Source organism: Equus caballus, chromosome 1 (genome assembly GCF_041296265.1).
Source record: "Equus caballus isolate H_3958 breed thoroughbred chromosome 1, TB-T2T, whole genome shotgun sequence".
NCBI classification, from domain to species: Eukaryota; Metazoa; Chordata; class Mammalia; order Perissodactyla; family Equidae; genus Equus; species Equus caballus.
The window spans coordinates 109,455,480-109,477,316 of NC_091684.1; the positions used below are offsets into that span (position 1 = coordinate 109,455,480).

Genomic DNA, 21,837 nt, shown 5'->3' on the forward strand with positions numbered 1-21,837 from the left:
AGGGCACTAATCCCATTCATGAGGGCTCTACCTTCAGGACCTAATCTCCTCCCGAAGGCCCCACCTTCAAACACCATCACACTGAGGATTATGTTTCAACATATGAAGTTTGGAGGGCACAAACATTCAGTTTATAGGACATGAATTCTTGTAAATTATGTGTAGAAAGCAATTGTCAATTGTGTGTTTGAAAATTTTCTGTTTTTCTTTTAATAGACTTTTAATTTTAGGACATTTTAGTTTCACAGAAAAATTGCAAAGATGGTACAGAAAGTTTCCGTATACTCCACACCTAATTGTCCCTATTATAACATCTATATTATCTATGGCACATTTGTTACAATTAATAAACCAATATCAATCCATTATCATTCACTAAAAAGTCTCTACTTTGTTCAGATTTCCTCAGTTTTTACCTGATGTTCTTTTTCTGTTCCAGGATCCCGTCCAGGTTACCTCATCACATTTAGTAGTCGTGTCTCCTAGGGCTCCACTTGGCTCTGACAGTTTGCGACTTGTTTTCTTACTTTGCTTATGGAGTCCTTTCTTGTGTAGATATTTTATATCTTAATGCCAAATTTAGCACCTTTCCTTTAAAGCTTGTGTCTTTTGGCTCTTATTTGAGACATCCTTTGTGTTCAAGGTCATAACGTCATTTTCAGTTTTTCTTCCCCTAAGGTTTAAAGTTTACTTTTCACATTTAGGTCCTTAATTTGTCTGGATGTGGTCTCTGTGTATATTGTTGGTGCCTGTTGAGTTGATTCCTACTCCTAGCGACCCTATATACAGCACAGTAGAACCCTTTGCGGTCTTTTTGTGCACGTCCTTCACATCTTTGCTTAGATAACTTTCATTTGTCCTTCAGCGTAACTCCCCTGATGCTTTTCCCAACTGATCACAAGTGCCCCCTTTGAAGTGATTTCATAGGACACCTCTATCTCGATAATTATCACACTAAATTTTAATTGTCAGTTTTCTTGTTTCTCTCTTTAATTAGACTGAGTTTCTTGAGGGTGATACCATCAAATCTAAAACATGATGACTATGTGGGGGCCTGGAATTGGCCACCCCAAGATATGTCTCTTTGGCATGATGATTATTTGACGCTGGTTACTTTGCAGACAGGAAAGCAACTGAAAAGTAGAATTTACTTACCCTTTTTAAGAGACATTTACATTGTAAAGGAAATCACCATCTGTAAAGATATCTCCCTCTCTGCCAGGGGGGCGGGTGGATGGCCTTATCTCTGGAGACTCCTGTCTGTGCGGAATGCAGGGACTTGAATCTGCATAGTAATCTTATTCCTGTTTCTGGTGACCGCCTATAACTGACTCCCCCCCGCCCCCAACATCCTCCTTTGTCTTTTGGCTGGATATGATATTTAAGTCGGGGCTTCAGCCATTTTGGCGAGTTACTCAGCTTGCCTGACCCTCTCCCATGTATACATGTTATAAAGTTTTGTTCATTTTTCTCCTGCTATTTTGTCTCATGTGAATTTAATTCGTTCTCTGGCCAGACGAACCCAGAGAAGGTAGAGGAAATGTCTTCCTCCCCTACAACTACATAGGTATGACTTTTGGCGCAGTTTAGATCATTTGGTGGACTAAGCATTGGGCCTGAGGGTAACTGAAATAAAATGTTTGCAATAATAATTCTGCCGTAGACTCTGGTTTGCCAATGGCTTCTGTTTCCTTGAAGGAAAAGTTCCACAAGCTACTTTTACTAACTTTTCTTTCAGCCTTTGAACTCTCCTGAACGAAGACTCTTGAGCCAGTTCAGTATATAAATTAAAGATCAGAAGAGATGATTTATATAAAGACTCATAAAATATGCGTTGGCCCTTTCCCCTTTTATCTCTTCCTTTATAACTTTGGCTTTTTATAACTCACTTGGAGATACATTTTAAGGTCTGCTTGCGTCAGGCCCATTATGATTTATGGCTGTGCTTTCTCACCCACCCTTGGCAGAACATTCAAATATCACTGAAGGCCACATCAGCAGCCTATTACTATATTAAAGAGAAGGATATATTAAAAAAGGCAGAGACCTGAGACAGTGTGCAGACGTAGCTTTCTTGAGTAAACACATCCAGCACACAAATTACATTAATTTTGAAATCAGAGGCATCTTTCTGTAACAAAAGCCTTACCAATTAGTTTTCCCAAGAAAATCTGAAGAATGCAGTGATAGATTTGGAGGCTCCTGTTTAAAAGTCTGTAGCAAATTTGACCTCAAGAAAAATTATTCAAAATAATTTGGCTTTCTAGACCAATGACTCTCACATTTTTAAATGCATAATAATCTGGCGTCTGCTTCTGGTGATTACAGTTCAAGAGGTCTGGGTTGGAATGTAGGAAACTGTGTCTTTTGTAATAACCTTCCATTTTCTTCTGATGTGAGTGGTCTGGAGAGCTCTCTTTGAGAAGCTCCTGCCCAGCCCTTCTTGTTGAGCGGGAGGTTTTTTTGCAGAAGCTAATGATAGGTGGCTCTAGGTTAGGGTTCTGAGCAGAACACAATATTGCATGAAGGGTAAGGGGCTCTAGCCCTCATATATGGTCATGGCCTGAGTTATCTGGTGGCCCTGGAGAGGAACAATGACCCTCAGCACCCCATGTTACCTCTATCATGCTGATTCCTGTGGTATTATAGTTATCTGTTTGCTTTTTATCTTCTTCTTTTATTAGGCTTTAAGGCAGGGACCACGTCTTTCCTTTGTGTACTCGTAGCATCTAGGGCCAAGCTCAGTAAGTGTTTGCTGAAGACTGAATATGTAAATAAATGAATAGACAGCTGAATGAATGAATGGATTGTAATTCTTCACAAATGAAGACATATCCAAAGGTTTTTAGCTTAAAAGTTTGACCAACCTTGGTAAATGTTAGCAACAGAGAATGAGGTTAATATGTATAGGTATATGTTATTGTTGTTGTTGCTTTGAGGAAGATTAACCCTGAACTAACATCTGCCACCAGTCCTCCTCTTTTTGCTGAGAAGAGTGGCCCTGAGCTAACATCTATGCCCATCTCCCTCTACTTTATATGTGGGACGCCTGCCACAGCATGGCTTGACATGTGGTACATAGGTCTGCACCCGGGATCCGAACTGGTGAACCCCAGGCTGCTGAAGTGGAGTGCATGAACTTAACTGCTACAGCATGGGGCCAGCCCCATCAGTATATGTTTTTTTAACGTAGAGTTATTCTTTCCTATTAAGTTTATGCAGGATTTGGAGCAGTGCAACAGCTCCCAAATGTGGCTACACCTCATAATCATCTGGGTGCTTTATCCCTTATTAACTGTTTTATTTTTAAGTGAAAAAGTAATGTATTCACTTAGTATGAAGGAAAAATTTAGTTTCTCTCATTCCTAGCGCCCACTGCACTTCCCCAGGGCTAACCAATCTACCAGTTTCTTGTGTAAATCTGCAGGTATATCCTATGCATATGGAGGCATATGTACCATATCCTTTCTCACACAAGTGGTTACATGCTATAAACACAGTATTGCATTTAATTTTTTCTGTTAATGATGTATCTTGAAGATTGTTCCATATTAAGACATATAGATCTACCTAATTATTATAATGCCATGTGGTATTCCATTGTATTGTAATGTATCTATCTATCTTAGTAATCCTTTGCTGTTATATGTTGCAATGAAGATCAATGAACGTTGTGTGTTTGAACACATGAGCAAGTATATGTAGGATAAATTCTTAAAAGTGATATTCCCAGGTCAAAGGGCTTGTGCATTTTAAATTGTGCAAAATTGCTCTCGAATGAGACTGCATCAATTACATTTTACCAACAGTGTGAATGACAGTGCTGATTTCCCCACATTTTTGTTTAATTTTAAAAATGAATATTCTTCCTCACACTTCCATTGCTAAGACCAAGCGAGGGACATGCATGTTTTTAAAGCTCATAAAGTGAGATGTTATCAATATTCCCACTTCACACTGTTTCACATTTCTAGGATTCTCATGCAGAAGGTCCATGGACCTGCATTTGGGAACCACCAGGCTGATGCATAGAACCCCATATGTACCTGGAGTAGGCACCAGCTTCCACAGGCCTGAGGCCCTTCTCTATTTATAAACCCACAGCCAAGAAATAAGGAACTAGTCTAGGTTGAAAATAACATTGCAACAGCTTTTGGTGTGCAATTCTCCTTTTTCTGCCTGTCCGTATTTTCCTTTTGGGTCTCAAGTCTCTTTTTTTCCTGGATGAATCACTGAGGGGCTAATGTCTTTCCCACAGGTTCACAAAGATGTACTTTAAACATGTACTCTTTGAGGACACATTGTTTGATGAGTGCTATTTCGAAGATGTTACGTCTACTGATACCTATTTCAAAAATTGCACCATTGAGTCAACCATCTTTTATAACACAGGTAAGAACGTGGACAGTGTGGGTAGACGGCGACAAAGGGGGACTAGTCTTGGCTAGGAACAAAACTACTCAGTCGTACGCTTTAGGAACAAGAAAGTATTCACAGAAGTAAGTGCTGAGCCTTAGAATAGATAAATGGGTTCTAGCCTCAGGTATGGCATGAATTAGTTGCACACTCTTTACCAAAGCATTTAATTTATCTGCATCTCAGTTTTATCGCATGTAAAATGGAAACACAAGTTCTGGGCGGGTGTTCTGATCTCAACAAGACTGATCTGAATGGTCTTCAGTAGGAACAAAGTATGACACAGATAAAACGCAGCATTCCAGGAGGGCTGCATTTTATGCACAGAGTGAGTTCTTCAAGACCGTGCCTAATTTGAAACTTGCAAAATTCAAGGTTCATGTTCTCACGATAATGAATGAAAAGGGAAAATGGCATCTTCTCAAGCCTTGTGCATGAAGTGAGATGACAGAATATTTTAAAATCACACCATTTCAGACTTCCATAGTTAAAAAAAATTACAGAATTCCACCACTGCTTGTTGCTTTTACAATTCTCATCATAAATTAATGCCAAATGGAGTTGGGATAAAAGGAAACTAACTGAGCTTTACCAGAGGCTTTACCTACACCGTTTCAAGTGAGAAATGTACTATTATCCCCATCTTATAGCTAAGGGAACAGAGGCTTAAGCAGCTTGCCCAAGGCCAGAGCTAGCCAGTTGGAGGAGCCCGGATTTATTGCCTAATGGTTTGGCTCTAAAGTCTGTGATCTTTCTATTGAACTCCTTGCATTATGCCCATATCAGGGCTTTCTCCCTGACATCAGCACCAAAGGATGGTTTATGCAGGAACAGCTTCTTCCTCCGTGATGTCAGCCTCAAAGGGTTCAATATCTGCTGTCCGAACATGCCTCAGTCTCTAAATAATCCATTATGGGATTGACCTTCCTAATTTTATTCTTTAGCCTGAACTTAAAAAATAATGATGAGTTCTGTGCATTGACTACTTGTCATTAAAACCTGGCATAGCTTTCGTTTTCTTCTTTCAAGTTTTAATGATGCTTCTTTGTTTGCATACTCTTGACATGGGGATTTTTGCAAACACTTGTAGTCGTGAAATAGAGCTGGGAAGCGATGGAGATAATCAGGTGTACACCTCTAAGTTTATAGCCAGCCCAGGGAGGTTAAAGAGGGTCAGCAGCAGAACCAGATCCCCAAACCCAGGTTCCCTGAGAGCCTCTTTAGTGACCTTTCTGCTAGGACAGGTGGTGTTAGAAGATGTGACAAGATACGGGAACTGGTTCCCAAGCAAGTGTTTTTTATTTTTTTTAGAATTTATTTTTTAAGAGAAGTTTTAGGTTTCCAACAAAGTTAGAAGAAAGGTACAGAGATTTCCATATCCCGCCCCAACCCCCCCCCCCCCCCAGCCCCGACACATAGTCTCGGCATTATCAACATCCCCCACCAGACTGGTACATTTGTTCCAATTGATGAACCTACATTGACACATCATGATTGCTCGGAGTCCATAGTTTACCTCAGGGCTCATTCTTGGTGTTGTCCAGTCTATGGGCGTGCACAGCTGTGTAATGACATGTATCCATCATCCTAATATCATACAGAGTATTTTTACTCCCCTAAAAATCCTCCGTGTTCTACCTAGTCATCTCTCCCCTGTCCCACCCTTGCAACCACTGAATAAATGGCTTTTATTTTGAAGAATGTTTGGGTTTCTGCATGGGCTCTGGAGTAATTATCTCAATCTGGACTCAATTCTCTTGTCTTCTACTTTCTATAAGCTGGGTAGCTTTGGAGGAGGGGCCCAGCCACTGTGGCCCTCAGTGTCACCTCATTGATACAAGCAGGACTGTTATCTGGCTTGAGGGATGTTATACTTAAACACGCCCCTCAAGGAATGTTCATTTCATTTCCTCTTGCTAATAGGAACATGAACAGGACATTATATTTTTAGAGGTTTCTCGCTTCATCTATACGTGGCCACATGTCACCTTGACTTTGAGACTGTCTGACTGCCAGAAGCCGGTGCAGCCTGGCCCTGGAAAGGGCATAACTTCGTCCCTGCCTCTGCCCTGAGTCTCCCCAGCCCCCTCCACTTTACATGAACTAAAGGTTTTCTTCTCTCCCCAGACCTCTACGAGCACAAGTTCATCAACTGTCGGTTTATCAACGTCACCTTTCTGGAGCAGAAGGAGGGCTGCCACATGGACTTTGAGCAAGATAACGACTTCTTGATTTACCTCGTCAGCTTCCTTGGCAGTCTGTCTGTCTTGCCTGGGAACATCATTTCTGCCCTGCTCATGGATAGAGTCGGAAGGCTCAAGATGATTGGTGAGTTGTCAGGGATGTGACATCCGTGTTCTGGTGGGCTAGGGCAGTGGCTTAAAGGGTATCAAAGCAGTGGAATTTTACTTTTTCCTAAAGAAATCTTGCACAGGGAACTGCACAGGTAAGATGGAATCCGACAGTGTAGAGCCAAGGAGGTATTTTTACAAAACCCAAGGACCCCACGGGGGTAGTCCAGGACGTCTGGTCCAGGCCGGAAACTCATCTTTGTTTCCTGACTCAGCAATTCTGTGACAGTCACTTATTCTCTTAGCACTTCAATAGGGAAGTTAAATACATCCACCCTACATGCTTTGTAGGATTATTGACAGAAAAATATATAAAATGCTCTTAAATGAACATTGGTTTCATTAGATGATTTAAACAAATCATATTACTTATTATTATTTAATAGTGATAACAAATTTGGGCTTTGACGTTAGACAGACTCATGTTGGAATCCTATCACCCAAAGGCTGTTTGACTTTGAACATGTTCTCTACTTCTCTGGTCCTCAGTTTCATTATCTATAAGGTGATGATACCTATAACTCACTGGTAGGGGTTTATGAGGATTGAACATAATGTACCCAAAGCATCTTGTCGTGCTTGGTGCATTGCGGATTCTCAAAAATGGTAGCCATATTCATGATGTAAGCTTTCTTCATTCTGCCAGGATTTGCAGCAATTTGTTACAGAAACACATGCCATGCATGGTGAACAAGAACCAAGATGTATCCACCCAGGGCCGGGATGATGTAAATTAGAATATGAGCCCAGGCCAGGGGTGGGGAGACTACACCTAATAAATGTGCCGGGAGGTCTGCCCTAGGAATGTGGGCGATCAGTAACATTAATACTGCAATTTCTAGCTGCAAAGCCCAAAGGGAAACAAAAGAAATCACAGAGGCATTTTGTCAGAGAAGAAAGAGCAAATTGACCAGGTCTTTATGGGAAGAGAAGCTTTTCCTGGGGTTTGGCTCATATGGAATATTATTATCATAAATAGTAGCATGAATATTCAGAATGGTGAGCACAGGAAGTGCCTGTGATTTCGGCTTTTCCATCTTGCGGTGAGGGTGGAGTCATCTCCTAGACATGGCAGGTGAGGCTGTCTCCTATTAGAGCTGCAGCCTGCTGAGGGAACGATGGTCTTACTAACTTCTGTGATGCCCGAGCCCAGCCCGGGGCCGCCATGGAGGTGCCACTTGGTAATGCTGCTGCACTGCCTGGATCCCGTGAGGATGCCTCTTTCCTAAATGAGTCCGAAGCAGCGTGCTTTCCAGCAGAAAATGCTACAGGGTGGTGTCGAGTAAAAGACTGGCGGCTGGGAGTCGGGCAGCCAGCTTGGCCGACATTCACTTTATGAGGCTGTGCACTTCCTTTACCTCTCTGAGCTCCCTTTTCAAAAGTGTTAAAATAATACCTCCGTTTGCTCCAAAGGGATGAAAAGTGTGAGAGTGTGACACTTCTGCCACTCTGTCACTGGCCTTTTGAGTCCCAGGGTCGAACAGTGAATTCTGTGGTCAGGTCCTGGAGTAGCCGAGGAGGTTCTTGGGAAAGCAGCGTCTATGAGGGGCAGAGTGGGTGCACACGTGCATCAGAATGGCCCTCCGCCCATGACCGGTACACCCTCCCACACGGGAGCAGAGGGAAGGCTGGGCACAGGGAGCAGGCAGGGCGGGGAGAGAGTACACAGCCTTTCCCAGGCCGTTGAAGCCCTTCCTGTCATCATGAGTGTCTCCTAGATTAAAACTGACTTCTATAGGGGGCCGGCCCTGTGGCCGAGTGGTTAAGTTTGCGTGCTCCACTTTGGTGGCCCAGGGTTTTGCCAGTTCGAATCCTGGGCATGAACATGGCACCGCTCATCAGGCCATGCTGAGGTGGCATCCCACATGCCACAACTAGAAGGACCCACAACTAAAAATACACAACTATGTACCGGGGGGCTTTGGGAGAAAAAGGAAAAAAAAAATCTTTAAAAAACAAAAAACAAAACTGACTTCTATAATGCTAAATAGCCATACTTCCCAAATTGGATATCTGGGGTGTTTAATCATTCCTTATATACTATTCTTTTTATTTTTTTAGTGAGGAACATTGTCCCTGAGCAAACATCCATGCCAATCGTCCTCTTTTTTGTATGTGGGAGGCCCCACCGGGCTGGCCCCTATATATTACTCATTTATTAATGTCTGTATTTTGCTTTTGAGCAAGATTGTTAAGAGCTCATAGCGTGTCCCCTTTGTATCCTCCTGTCTCTAGTAAAAGGCCTGGCATGATGGATCAACTGTGGTGTTCTCAGTGCACGGCAAATAGCAGATGCTCAGGAAGGATCTCGGTGGGATGTGGGTGACCTGTTTTGAAATAGCCTTCTCCACGGTCCTCAGACAAAGCCCTCTATAGAATCTGCTGGAGCGTCTTTTGTCCTGCCTACTCTGCTGTGCTTTTTCCTGGGTAGAAACAGTGTCATGTTAACAACAGAGTATAAGTTTTCCTGATGAGCTTGTCACTCCTCATTTATTCATTCACTAAACATTTATTTATGCAGCACTTATTCTCTACCAGGCTGTGTGGTAGGCAATGGGAATACAAGAGTAATTGAGATAGACAGCATTCTTGTGTTAAAGGAGAAATGATCTATTGAAAGAGATAGATATAAACTAGATATTTCATTTAACTAACACCTATGAAATGCTTATTATAGCTCAGGCTTTGTTCCAAACATTTGTAAATATTCACACATTTATCCCTCACAATAACCCTAGGAGATAGGCACTATTTTTATCAATATTTTATAGATGGGGAAAGTGACACAGCACAGAGAGGTTAAGTAACTCACTCAAGGTCACACAGGTGAAGCTGGGATTTGAACTCAGGCCTCTCAATCACAAGCAGAACAAGAATTATGGAAGTGGAAGTACATGGACCATAGGGACCTCTAGCAGGAAGACCTAACCTAGTTGAAGGGTGAGTTCCCTAACTATCACTTGATGTATTTGAGGATAATATTTTGTACTCAACAAACACTTGTCAACATTTGTTGTAAGCTAAGCCCATGCCTGGCACTTTAAGGGATGCATACATGTAAGTGACGTAGTTGTCAGGGCAGTTGTGGTCCAGCCGATGCCCATCTCCTGTCGTTCTAGTTCTCTCCTAGCTGTTTGGGAAGAGGTTACTGGGCTACCTGCTCACAGCCCTGCCCCTTCCCAGAATCAGCAGAATCCAGGAGGGTAGTTGCCATCTCCCAGCTGGTCAGCACGGTTTGGCGCTAGTCTTGGCAGCTCCAGGTCTGAGGGTGAGATTCCAGGCAGAGCCCCCCAGGAAGGCAGTTGTTGATGAGGCCAGCCTCGGCTTCTTGGCAACTGGATGCCCTCCTTCCCCCAGGCTCCTGGTTCCTGCTGGGGACTCTTGCTCTGTTTCCCAGCTGGTTGTTTGGGGCCCGCCTTCTTACCCCCTTTCCGCTAACTCTATTCCCACCTCATTTCCCACCATACTCCTGGTCTGTGCTCTGCATCCACCCTGGACTTCCCAAGCTCCTCTGGGGTGGCCGTGTTAGATTTGGGCAGGATTTGACACAGCCCTTCTTTCAGTGGGATCTCTCATCATTGGCTGTGTCAGCCAGAGTCCTGGCTGGAGAAGGAATCGACCCCAGTTCCTTCTAGTGAAGAGACTTTATTGGTGGGGTTACATATAGAGTGGCGGGCACTCTTGTGGGAACAAATAAGGCAGATGAGGCACCCAGATATGAGCAAAAGTGGCAGCAGACACCAGCTCCAGGGCTGCAGGGACAAGGGGAGAAAATAGCATTAACAGAGCTCAGTGAGAGCTGGAACCGCGGAGGGGGAGGTGCCCGGAAGGAACTGTAGTCCCAGGGGGATGCAGCCATTACCACAAAAGGGCTTTTAAAACAAGACCGGAATTGGGAAGAAATACTCCCATCTCTTTCTCCTCCCAACTGACAAGGGAGCCCCAGGTGTGCGGTCCACGTGGGTTAGCTTCCTGGGGCGCAGAGCAAGGCTGAGAAAGGGCAGATCAGATAGCCGGGTGGAGACGGGGGTAAATGGAGAATCAGCACTGTGCCCCTTTTCCAGGTTTTCCTTCTGTAGCCTATTTACAGTTGTGTTCTCACCAGAATGTAAGCTCCATGGGAACGGAGTTTTTTGATACTGATGGATCTCAAGCACCTAGAACAAGGTCTGACACACAACGGACTCTCAATTAATACCCTCTCTGCCTCGTCCCTGGTTATTTTGGGCTGGGAAGCACTGCAGAATGACAATTTCAGAATCCTTCCTGGAGGCTGACTCTGGTGACGTGACCACGCAAAGAGCTCTGGTTCCGTGGCTGGGGAACCATGCAGTCAAGCTGTGCTCTCTGTGCAGAGATGCACGTTCTACTTCAGGTGACCTGACTTCAGGCGTCACTGTGAGGATGGGAGATGGGGCCAGACACGTGGGTGACAGTCTTGTCTGAGACACGGGCTTCATGTTTCTTTCTGCCCTTGACCTCCCTCTGCAGGTGGCTCCATGCTGATCTCGGCTGTCTGCTGCTTCTTCCTGTTTTTTGGCAACAGCGAATCGGCGATGATTGGCTGGCAGTGTCTGTTCTGTGGGACCAGCATTGCTGCCTGGAATGCTCTGGATGTGATCACAGTAGAGCTGTATCCCACCAACCAGAGGTCAGTTCTTCCCTGGGCTTCCCTCTGGGACTCATTTGGACTTCTTTGGCCAGAAGTCTACCTGCTCCATGGTCCTCTACCATGGTCATCTTGGTCTTCCTGGTGTTCCATAGACCAAACGTCTCTTAGGTTGTTGAGTTTCTCCTGCATGGGGGCTGGCAGAGGCCTGGCAGTGGCAGGCTAAGGCTTGATAGGGTGGGGATGGACAGCAAGATGCAAAGGACAAGTTCAACCATGGTCAGGAGAAAGGAATAGGAGGGCAAAACCATCCGTGTCATGTCATCGACAAGGGAAGTGAGAACAGGTGAGCCAGTGGGAGATAAAGGGCAAAGGTGAAGAGCTAGGTAAACCCAGAATGGGGGAGAAATAAAGATGAGGATGAGGCATTCTGGTGTAGGACAGTGCAGAGAGTGTGGCACGATGGCAGGGTTCACTCTTACTTCCTACAAGCCATATGGAGAGAGGCCTGGTTTAAAGGCAGAAGGTCAAGGCCATTACTTAGCAGTTATTTCTCCCCATGGGGGGTGAATTGTGAATTTTACGGACAGCAGGTAAGGTGACCCTGTGGTCAAAAAGGAATGTGAAGTGGTGTGGAAGAGGGGTATATGAAATTCTGCAAAAAACCCTAAATTGGTGACACAGTACTAGGATATAGGTAGCTAAGGAAAAGCAAAGAATACTTTATCTGGGGTCCCTCTTCCCTGAACCAAAGAACTTCTAAGTTTTACAAAAAACAAAAGGAGGAGAAACTGTTATTTGAATGGGATATATTTTAAATCTAGGAACCCCAAGAGAATTACTTAAAGAGAATACTAAAACAATAATATAATTTGGTAAGGTGGTCAATGACAAAACCAACTTAATAATGTATAGACTTTAAAATATATTAAAAATAAAATAGAAATTCATTTAATAATAACAGAAATCATAAAATATCTGGGAATCAATTTGATGAGAAAGATAAAACACTTATGTGAGGAAAATGATAAAGCTTTACTGAGAGATTTAAAGAAGATTTAAATGTATGTCAAGATATACCTTATTGAATTTGAAGAGGATTTAATCTTACAAAAATGTCAAATTTTCTTTAGTTTTTCTCTAACTTAAAAAGGGTGCATTCAAAATTCAGTGAGATTTCTTTTCCCCCTGGGAACTTGAAAAAATTATCCTAAAGTTTATTTGGAAAAATACACATATGAATGTATCCAAGAATATTCTGAACAGACTGAGATTGGAGGCTGGTGATTAAAAAGCTATAGTGTGGTACAATTATATAAAAAATGTAAAAAGAATTTAAAGTATGAAAATATAGCCAAAATCTTAATAAACTTGTGGCATGAAAAAGAAATATTTTACTTTAGCTGGGGAGAGAGTGCCAGAAATATTGTCTCTGTATATAGATGGAGTTGAGAAAGGATAGATGGTTAATAATAGTTATCACTGGGAAGTGTGATTGAAGGATAATAATTAGGATTCGGTTCTGCCACAGGTGACAGAAACTCCAAGTAATTGCAGCCTTGGGAAGTTTCCCAGGAGCTGCCACTTGCCCTTTCATCCCATTGGCCAAACTTAGTCACATGGCCACATTCAGCAGCAAGGGAGTCTGGGAAATGTAGTCTTACATTTGAATAAATACTATTTAGGGACTTCCAGCAGTCTCTGCCACGAGAGGGTTGAGAGTGTTAAGAGGGTAACACTTACGCTTTCTTCTTCATTCTTTTTCATTCTTTCAATATTTCACAATACTCGTGTACTACCTATGAAAATTTCAGAAAGAGATATATTTGAAAAGAAAGAGAAACAAGTTTGAAGGAAATACTCCAAAATGTTAATAGTGGTGATTGCCTTCCAGTGATCTGATTGTATACCCCTGAATCTTTATGTTATCCTGTATTTCCAAATTTGAGTAAAATGAGAATGTGTCACTTTTATATTTAGGAAAAAAATTCCCTCCCACAGCTTCACTATACCTTCTCCCGCAACAAGGAGAGAAAAGAACCCAGTCCCATTCATCTAATGAGGTCTAGTTTGTGCCTTTCAGAATGATTTACCTTCTTCTTTTACAGGGCAACAGCCTTTGGCATCCTCAATGGATTATGCAAATTTGGAGCCATCCTGGGAAACACCATCTTTGCTTCTTTTGTTGGGATAACCAAAGTGGTCCCCATCCTTCTGGCTGCCACTTCTCTCGTTGGGGGTGGCCTGATTGCTCTTCGACTGCCAGAGACTCGAGAACAGGTCCTGATGTGAACAACACATGAGGAAAGGAAACTTTGGAAGAACCTTGTCCAGGAACCTTCAGTGCACCCACACTTCCTGTCTGTCACAGTCCAGAGGACACCTGGATAGCACGGGAGGAGAAGTTGATTTTGTGACCCCTAGTTTAGGACTCATTTCAGCTGTCAATATGTTTGTTACTCAGGTGACTGATTTGGGGGTGTCCTGAGCTGCCCTTATAATCAGAGTGCTGTGTGCTTGGCTTCAGGTCTCCCCAACGCAAGGCAGAGGAAGAGGGATAAACCCTCCCGTGGGTGCGCACACAAAGCAAGGAGTGTGCATTTCCCCAAATGAGGTGCAAGGACTTATTTGCATTTCAAAATGAATTTGAGGGTGAGAAACACTCAAGTTCCTTCATAATGGTCCTTGGAGCCCAATGACCTATCAGATTGACTTGGCAGGAAGCTCGAGTCCTCATATGAATATTGGGCTTGAAGTACATGTTGCTTATATTTTTGCATTTAAAAGTATCACCTATCGTATTTTCCATTTGAAAATCACCACAATAGCATTGAAGATACTCTGATATAGAAAACCAAATATTTGAGCAATATCTATAGAAGTCTGCTTTCCCCACCAAGTGTCCTAAGCTTTCCATGATGATTAGGTGGTAAATTTAACAATGATATTTATTCCTATTTTAATCTAGTCAAAGAAACTTAATGGGATAGGTATTCTGTAAACTAACTGTATATAACTCTATTTGGGTTTAATTTGAGGAAATGGTATCTGCAAATATTTGCCAGCATTTTAGCCATATTTTGGGAGGACTTGGCATTTGAAGTCCCAAGAAATTGGGTCCAAGGGAATGAAATGCAAGCACAATTTCTTATAGCCATTTAACTTGCTGTGGGGAGGATGCAGTTAGCAAACTCATGTCGCACAGTTCGTTTAATCCAGGCACTTTTCTTTGTGTAGGTGGAGTAGTTACTTTCCTCTTACACAGATCACTGTCTTGTGAAACTCAAGCATCTTCAGTGCTGGCATTTAACTTTGCTGCTCCCCCAGAAACAACAGGAGAAGTGTTCAGTGGCTTCTGGCACTCTCTTTGTGAGCAAGAAGAAAACATAGTGGACAATCTGGGGGACTGAGAGAGGGTTGGGGAAATGTAGTCACAGTACTTCAAAGCATAGTTCTTTCCATTTATTTTAGCAGTACAACATGACCCATATTTGATGTCATGGTCAAGACCCCTGAGGAATCTGTGCTGTGTATGCCCGTTCACGGCTTTTGAAATGGATGTCACTGGTGCGGGAGTAGGGAGTGCAGTGGCTGTGAAATACGTTTTCCTTGAGTGCTCTAAGAAGCCATTTCCTGTGATCCAGTTTGGAACATGAATGGTGGTGGTGGTGGGAGCAGGGTGAGGAATCTTAGACAAATTGCTTTGGCAAGGGTCAGCAATAGACTCAAGACCTGACGAAATAGGAAATGAACAACGTTTGAGCCATCAGAACTGTCCTGCGTGGAAGGAACAGTGAGCTTATGAGCTCCTGGCCCTGGAGGGGAACTTGCCAAGGCCGGCTGAACATCAGTCTGCAAGAACTAGTTCTTTGAGTTGATTTGCAACGCTCTCAATGCTGTCAGGTGCCACACTTTCCCTACCAGAAATTTCCAAAAATTCAAAACAGAATAATGATGGCTGTGCTGAGTGTTTTCCCAGTTTTGGAGGAATGCTTAGGCTCCATGATAGCTTCAGGCCATGTTATTCTCTGGAGTAACAGGTAAAGGGGGGAAGAGTAAACATTATGACACCTTTCTACCCTTGATTTGAGATCAGTTTTAATGGTTAAAATGTTTACTCTGCTTCTCTTGTCCCCTACCTCTTTATGCACCCCCTTTTTTCTCTGTACGGGGAAGGACAACATAGCATCTCTGATCTGACCTTGATTCCCCCAGATGTATAAATATACCATTGCGTATTAGTGTTTCTCTAATTGTTTTACAGGAGTTACCTAACATAAATGCCATGTCAGTTATGAGAGGTCCAATGTAATATAGCTGTAATATACTTTCCATATTCTTGCGATATGAAATACAGTGGCTAGGTTCATAAAAGAGAATTGTCTAAACCTGGGGTCACCACATCCCTTATAACATTATTCTTCAATGGGATAATACAATTCAATGAGCAGCTGCCACTTAAACAATTTACAAGGCAGAGTCTGCATTTCTAGTTGAGATGGATTTTGTAAATCTAAAGTTGGATTAATTTTTGAGTGTTGAGGTGGCTGCAATAATTTGGGGGTAAACATCCTTTGATTCCCAAGCTCTAACTTTGACTTTGCCTCTATGGCTCCCTACACCAACCACCTAACTAACCAAGGGCAATTCCCATCTCATTCATCACTAGGCCTTTGTAAAGGTGCAGCCATTCTCTGCAGCCTTTAACCATGAAGGACTGTCTGGCGCTGGGACCTGGCCATTTCTTCAATGCTGTCACTCCTGCTGAGATAAATGCTTCTTTAAAAATAGTCTCTGCGGCTGGTCATTGGGAGATAATGGACAGCATTCCTGGCCATCCGTTTCTTTTTCATTTCATGTTCTACTCTGAGACATTCCCAGTGGCATCCGTGGAGAGCTGAAGGGAAGAGGCGCTCCTTCGCTGAGCAAATCTGTTCCCAGTTCTTGCTGTATTTTATGATGCCCGGTTTGACAGTAGTTACTTTTAATAGTCCCAACTGTATTGTGTTATCTCTTGATGCTGGTTTTTTATCTTTTGTTTTATTGGAAATGATTAGTGAGAGGGATGTGCCTATTTGTGAAGTTTATAACTCATTAGCCTGAGGTCATGTAATAAATAACCCCATTTCCAGGGTTCCCTGGTACCTTGTGTTAGTTCATTAAAAATAATAATAAAAGTGATTGTAAGCAAACCTTTAAGAACTGGGGCTAGAGATTATTTTCAGACCCTGAGGTCTCTTCTGGATTCCTAAATTGATGGAATCAACTGGGAGGAACATTCAGAATCATTTCCTTCAACTTTCTTATTTTGCATATGGGGAACTTGAGAGGTTAAATGATGTGACCAAAGTGACATGTAGTGCCAGGAGTGGGTTATAACGTCTACAATGATGCTCTGTCTATAATTCTGGAATAATCCCTCAGTCACTGATACCCTGCTTCAGGGCCTCCCATAGCGTCTTTGGGGAATGTGACAATGTGACAAACACTTGCCCTTCGTTCCCTGAGGACATTCATTGAAAACCTACATGATTGTTTTACCTATAATAAGTGGAAGGATCAGTATAAATGAGAGAAATTAGTATTTATTCGTCAATTATTCATTCATTCAACAAATCCTCACTGTGCCCCTTCTGTGAGCCAGTCTCCTTGCTAAGCCCTGGGGATCCAGTGGTGAAGGAACTGGTCACAGTTCCGCCTCCTTGCTCATTCCACTTACAGCCAGTGGGAAAGATGGATATTAACTTGGCAATAAAAACAAAGTACAAGGGTCGTATAATTAGTAAAATGCACCTTTTGTTTGTAAGAAGATTCTTGCTCCTTTACCAGTCGACCGTGGATTTCTGAATGTGGTTGCCCTCTCCAGTTTCTCTTTTCTTCAAGGAGTGTGCCAATTTCTTTTCTTTTAGTCCAGCTAAAGAAAAAGACACACTTGTTCATTTTTTTGCAGAACATAATAAGTTTTTACTTAAATCTATTTTACGGAAAATTTTATGTGGAAGAAGGGATGGGGGCCAGGAATGCAAGCATGACGTTAGTTAGTGGGGCAAGCCTACCGGTGTTTCTACCTCCACATCTGGCTTTTTAGGGGACATCTGAGCTAACGCCCAATATTTGGGATTTAGTTAGGATTAGGTTGGATGGCGTATATCTGAAAACCCAAATAATCAGGCTTAGAATACCTTTATAATAAGTTAAGGGTTTATTTGTCTCTCATATGAAGGGAATCTGGAGGAAAGAAAGCTGTGGCTGGTATGGCTGCCTTGTGACCTGATCATTGGGAACAGACTCCTGCCTTTAGACTCCATGATTTTTTGTCATTGAGGCTGCCTCATGTACTGAGATGGCTGCTGCAGCACTGATCCTCACATCCACAATTCAGGCAGGAAGCAGAAAGAAGGGCAAGGGGCGAAAGGGCTACACCTCCCAGCTTAGACAGCCTCCCCTGAAACTACTCTCCTTCCCGCCCCTTCCAGTTGCTTCCATTCATATATCATTGACCTCCTTTGGCTGCAGGGGAGCCTGGGAAATGTATTCACCTGGGGACATTGCTTCTCCAGATTGAGGATCTTGGCACTAAGGGAGAAAGGGAGAGAGGCTAGATGGATCATGCTGCTTAAACTTAAGCATGTGTCAGAATCAGGTGGAGAGGTGTTAAAACTCACACAGAAATCTGGGGTGGGATCTGAGAGTTCACATTTTTAACAGCTCCCAAGGGATGTGGATGGTGTCAGTCCTTGAACCGGATTTTGAGCAGCACTGACACCTGCCAACTTGATTTGTTGGGGGAAGTTTTATTGCCCCCGTAACTTAAAATTAGCTTGACCAGAAACTCACGAAAGCTAGTAGCCCATGAAAAACGATCACCATCTTCCTAAAGTTCAGGGACTATCAACTGGTGGCAGTGCTTCAGGAACTCAAGAGTGTCAGTGAAAATCGTCTCTTCCCTGGAAACTGCTTCGTTTCACCCAGGCCTTGTCCTTATGAGCCCATGTCTGGATGTCGACCTCTAATTAACACCTTCTCATCTGGAGGTCCCTGAGCCCTGTTTTGCCCATTTCCATGTGCTAATGATTCTTATAGACACAAATATATTTGTGGCACATTGTTATCCATTAGGCTTTCTAATTGTACTCTTTGATCCTAAAAGCTTTCTCCCAGCTAGGGATGCACAGAGAGTGATAAAGACATATCTAGCTAGGAACCTGACCTGCTGACAGTCAACTTGAACTTGATTTGGAAATGTCTCTTGAAAAGGGTAAACATTTCTTCTGTAGATAAGAGAAAGGCTGAGTGAGATAAATTCTTCCTCTTAGACCTCATTCAACACATATTTACACAATGGCTACCATGTGTCCCGTGCTATACTAGGTTGCTACCTCTAAGTGGTCCCGTGTCATCCAAAACTTTGTGCTTTTGTGGGTAGCTGTGCTGTGTTTAAGCACAGCCCCAAGAACAGTTTGGAAATAAATCACACATAGCCTTTGAATTTGAAGCAAGCTGAAAGCACATTTTATTTAATTTGCAGAAGCACGGTGGGGAAATTTATATGCATGGCTTTTGTGACAGCAAAGAGGTTTCCAGAAAGATTAATGATGAAATGAAACAGAGACTAGAACTATCCATGAAGGTTAAATGGAGAAATAAAAGTTGTTACAGTTGTTGCTAATTACAGAATGAACAGGGCATCCACTTAGCAGGACCATAATACGTCTTCCAGAATGTTCAAGCCCTGAGCTGGGGAATGAGGAGTCCTTGTCGTCTCTCTCGAAAACACACACATAGCTGTCCATTCATCTTTGGTCCTGTTGGCTTAAAAATACCTTAAAATTTCAGAGACCATAAATATGCCTTTCTTTAGGAAGCAAAGGTCTTTCAGGAGCTGTCTTCTACCAAAGTTAATGTGGTTGGCACATTTGATAGTTTTGCCAGGTAGGAAGGTGTGTCTACTCACAGCAGCTGTCACTCAGGAGAGCAAGCCACTCAAAACCAACGTCTTGTCCTCCGGTTCTTGCATACAATGTAGAATCTCAGTGATTCAGTTGTCTCTAAATCAGCACTTGTGATTTTGATAGGGTATGAACAAAAGACCTATAAAAATGGCTTTCCAGGAAAATTAGACTTCAAGCTATATCATAAAGGATTGCTTAAAAAATGTGTAGAAAAACAACTGGTAAGCAATTGATGACCAAATCGTAAGTGACTCTTACGTATTAAAGTATTTCTCCCAAAGAATTACACAAATTCTAGCGATCTCAAAAATATTTGAAAGTGATAAAACTCAACTTCTTTAAAATGTGTTTTTATGGTATAGATTTCTTTTCAATACAGAGTCAGTCTGGATGAGTCAAGCAAACCCAACTTTCACAAATGTTTGAATGGATTGCTAATAGATAATTTGTTGGTGTTTACACTAATGATTTTAATAAGGATAATTTCCAGAAACCTACATTCTACATATTTTACAGGGGTAATATCAAACTATAAACTGAGGATTTGCAATCAGAATATGGATAGTACCTTGCTGACATGTTTGTGTTAGAACTTAGGCTGTGACAAGGAGGCAGGAAAAAGGTATTTTATAGGTAGTCCTGAGTAGACAGATGTGTATCCAGTTTAATAGGTGATTTTGAAAGATATCTCAACTTTTTAAAATTACGTTTTGGTTAAGCAAAATGGAGGTATTTGTGACATATAAAAATTAAAAAAATACCCCCACTGCATATAGATGTGAAAACTATTTCATTGTTTAATATACATGCCATGGATTGGTCAGTTTTGATTCAGGCTATTTTCACATAAGGGATAAAAATCAACAAGATATTATAAAATTTAAAAATTTTAAATATTTATCAAGTAGTTAAACACTGATTTGTCAATTCTGCTGCATTTCAAATGGGCCGAACGTTCAAATAGCTGAGCTGTGCATTTCCGGTTTCAGGAATGAAGGAGTCTTTAAGGTTATTTATTTTTCTGCATGAGATTTGGTCCCAGCTTTTTGGTCCATCTGAATCCTGGAGGTCCCCAACCGTAACAGACTAAAAGAGTGTCTACACTGTTATTACTTCTTTGTTCTTGATGTGGTGGGTAAAGTAGATAAAGCAGCTTGAGGTGTTAGGAAGAACTCTCCTTGAAGTTGGCTGGTCTATCTTTCTATAATGATTTATGCTTATGCATCTTTTTTTCTTTTCTACTTCAAAATGGTAGGCTAAATTTGTAAAGTCCAAGCTAAGCCTCCGGGCTCCAATAAACAATGCTGAGAGACTAAGAGGTTTCATTCTATCGGGTGGGAGGGGAACTAGAGAGGTGACATTTTTGGGCAAAGGTCAACAGTGTCCAGACATGGGTGACTATTGATGGTCTTCCCTGAATGTTTGACCAATGGTGTTGAGTCTTTTCTACAGCCACTGCAACAAATTTGGCCAATCAGTGCTTTAACAGGCTGAGACACTGCTAGCTTTTCAGAGTTGAGAGGTTGAATAATAACGTCCACTATGGCAATTGGCTCCTGGAATGGTGGTGTCTGGGAACAAAGTTAATAAACACAATCTCATCAGGTATCCGCTGTAGTCCTGTGAAGTGCTCTGTGATTTGTGAAGAATACTTTGTAGGTATAGAGGGCATTTGTAACACTGTTGCTGTTGATGAAATGTGCTGACACACAGCCACTGGAGGAAGATGTTTCTTTGGAAGCCTGCCATCTTTCTATAAAGGACCTTCAAGCTGAGATGATGAAAAGTCAGTTATGTTTCACAGTCTTGTCATACTGACCAGTCCTTGGTCTCATGGCCACAAGAAGGACACAGAGCACATGCTGTGAGCCATCAAGTGGAAGTTTACAAGTTATGGGCAAAGGGACCCATTATCTGGTTTACAATGACTTGACAACTGGCTGGATAAACCTTTACCATATGTCCACCTAGAGCTGTTTGGATAAATCTGTAAATAATGCCATGTACAGTGACAGCATCTACTGAATGATTAAACTGATACTGTGCGTGTGAAATGACCAAAGCCATTTTTGTTTTCTCTTCATATTTTTCATGCTCTAGTTTCCATCTCGCTTTCAGTGTTTTTCCATCTGACAGTCCCTGGAAAGTGGAATTGCTCTGATGGTCTAAGCTTTTTTTGGTCTTTAATATATTAAAGTAGTAGAAACATTTAATCGGGTGATTGGTAAATACATCTTTAACCTTTAATACTTTGTGATCCAAATATTAGCAAACCCTTATTGAAAACTATACGATAAGGACAGTGATAGAGACTTTTAAAGACTATCTCCTTTAATCCTCATATTCACCTAATGATCTCAGTGTTATTTTCTTCCCTTTAGAGATGGGGAACCTGAAATGTAGAAAGGCGAAGTAACTCGCTAAAGGCCACAGAGCTATTAAGAAGTGGAGCCAAAGTCTGGCCCCTCATCACCTGGCATATAGTATACTGAAATCATCTCACTGAATA

General features: G+C 42.2%; 1 protein-coding gene across 16 annotated transcripts in view; it reads left to right on the forward strand.

The window, feature by feature from the left end:
• The window catches only part of SV2B (synaptic vesicle glycoprotein 2B), a 193,716-nt gene extending 172,334 nt beyond the window's left edge, over positions 1–21,382 (forward strand). For all 16 annotated transcript variants that reach the window (XM_023650691.2, XM_023650699.2, XM_070267138.1 and 13 more), the window contains 4 exons: positions 4,259–4,392; positions 6,544–6,744; positions 11,259–11,418; positions 13,485–21,382. In XM_023650691.2, the coding sequence (XP_023506459.1) occupies positions 4,259–4,392; positions 6,544–6,744; positions 11,259–11,418; positions 13,485–13,668 (679 nt within the window). In that variant the 3' untranslated portion in view covers positions 13,669–21,382. The remainder of the gene's footprint in view (positions 1–4,258; positions 4,393–6,543; positions 6,745–11,258; positions 11,419–13,484) is intronic.
• The last annotated feature ends 455 nt before the right edge of the window (positions 21,383–21,837 follow it).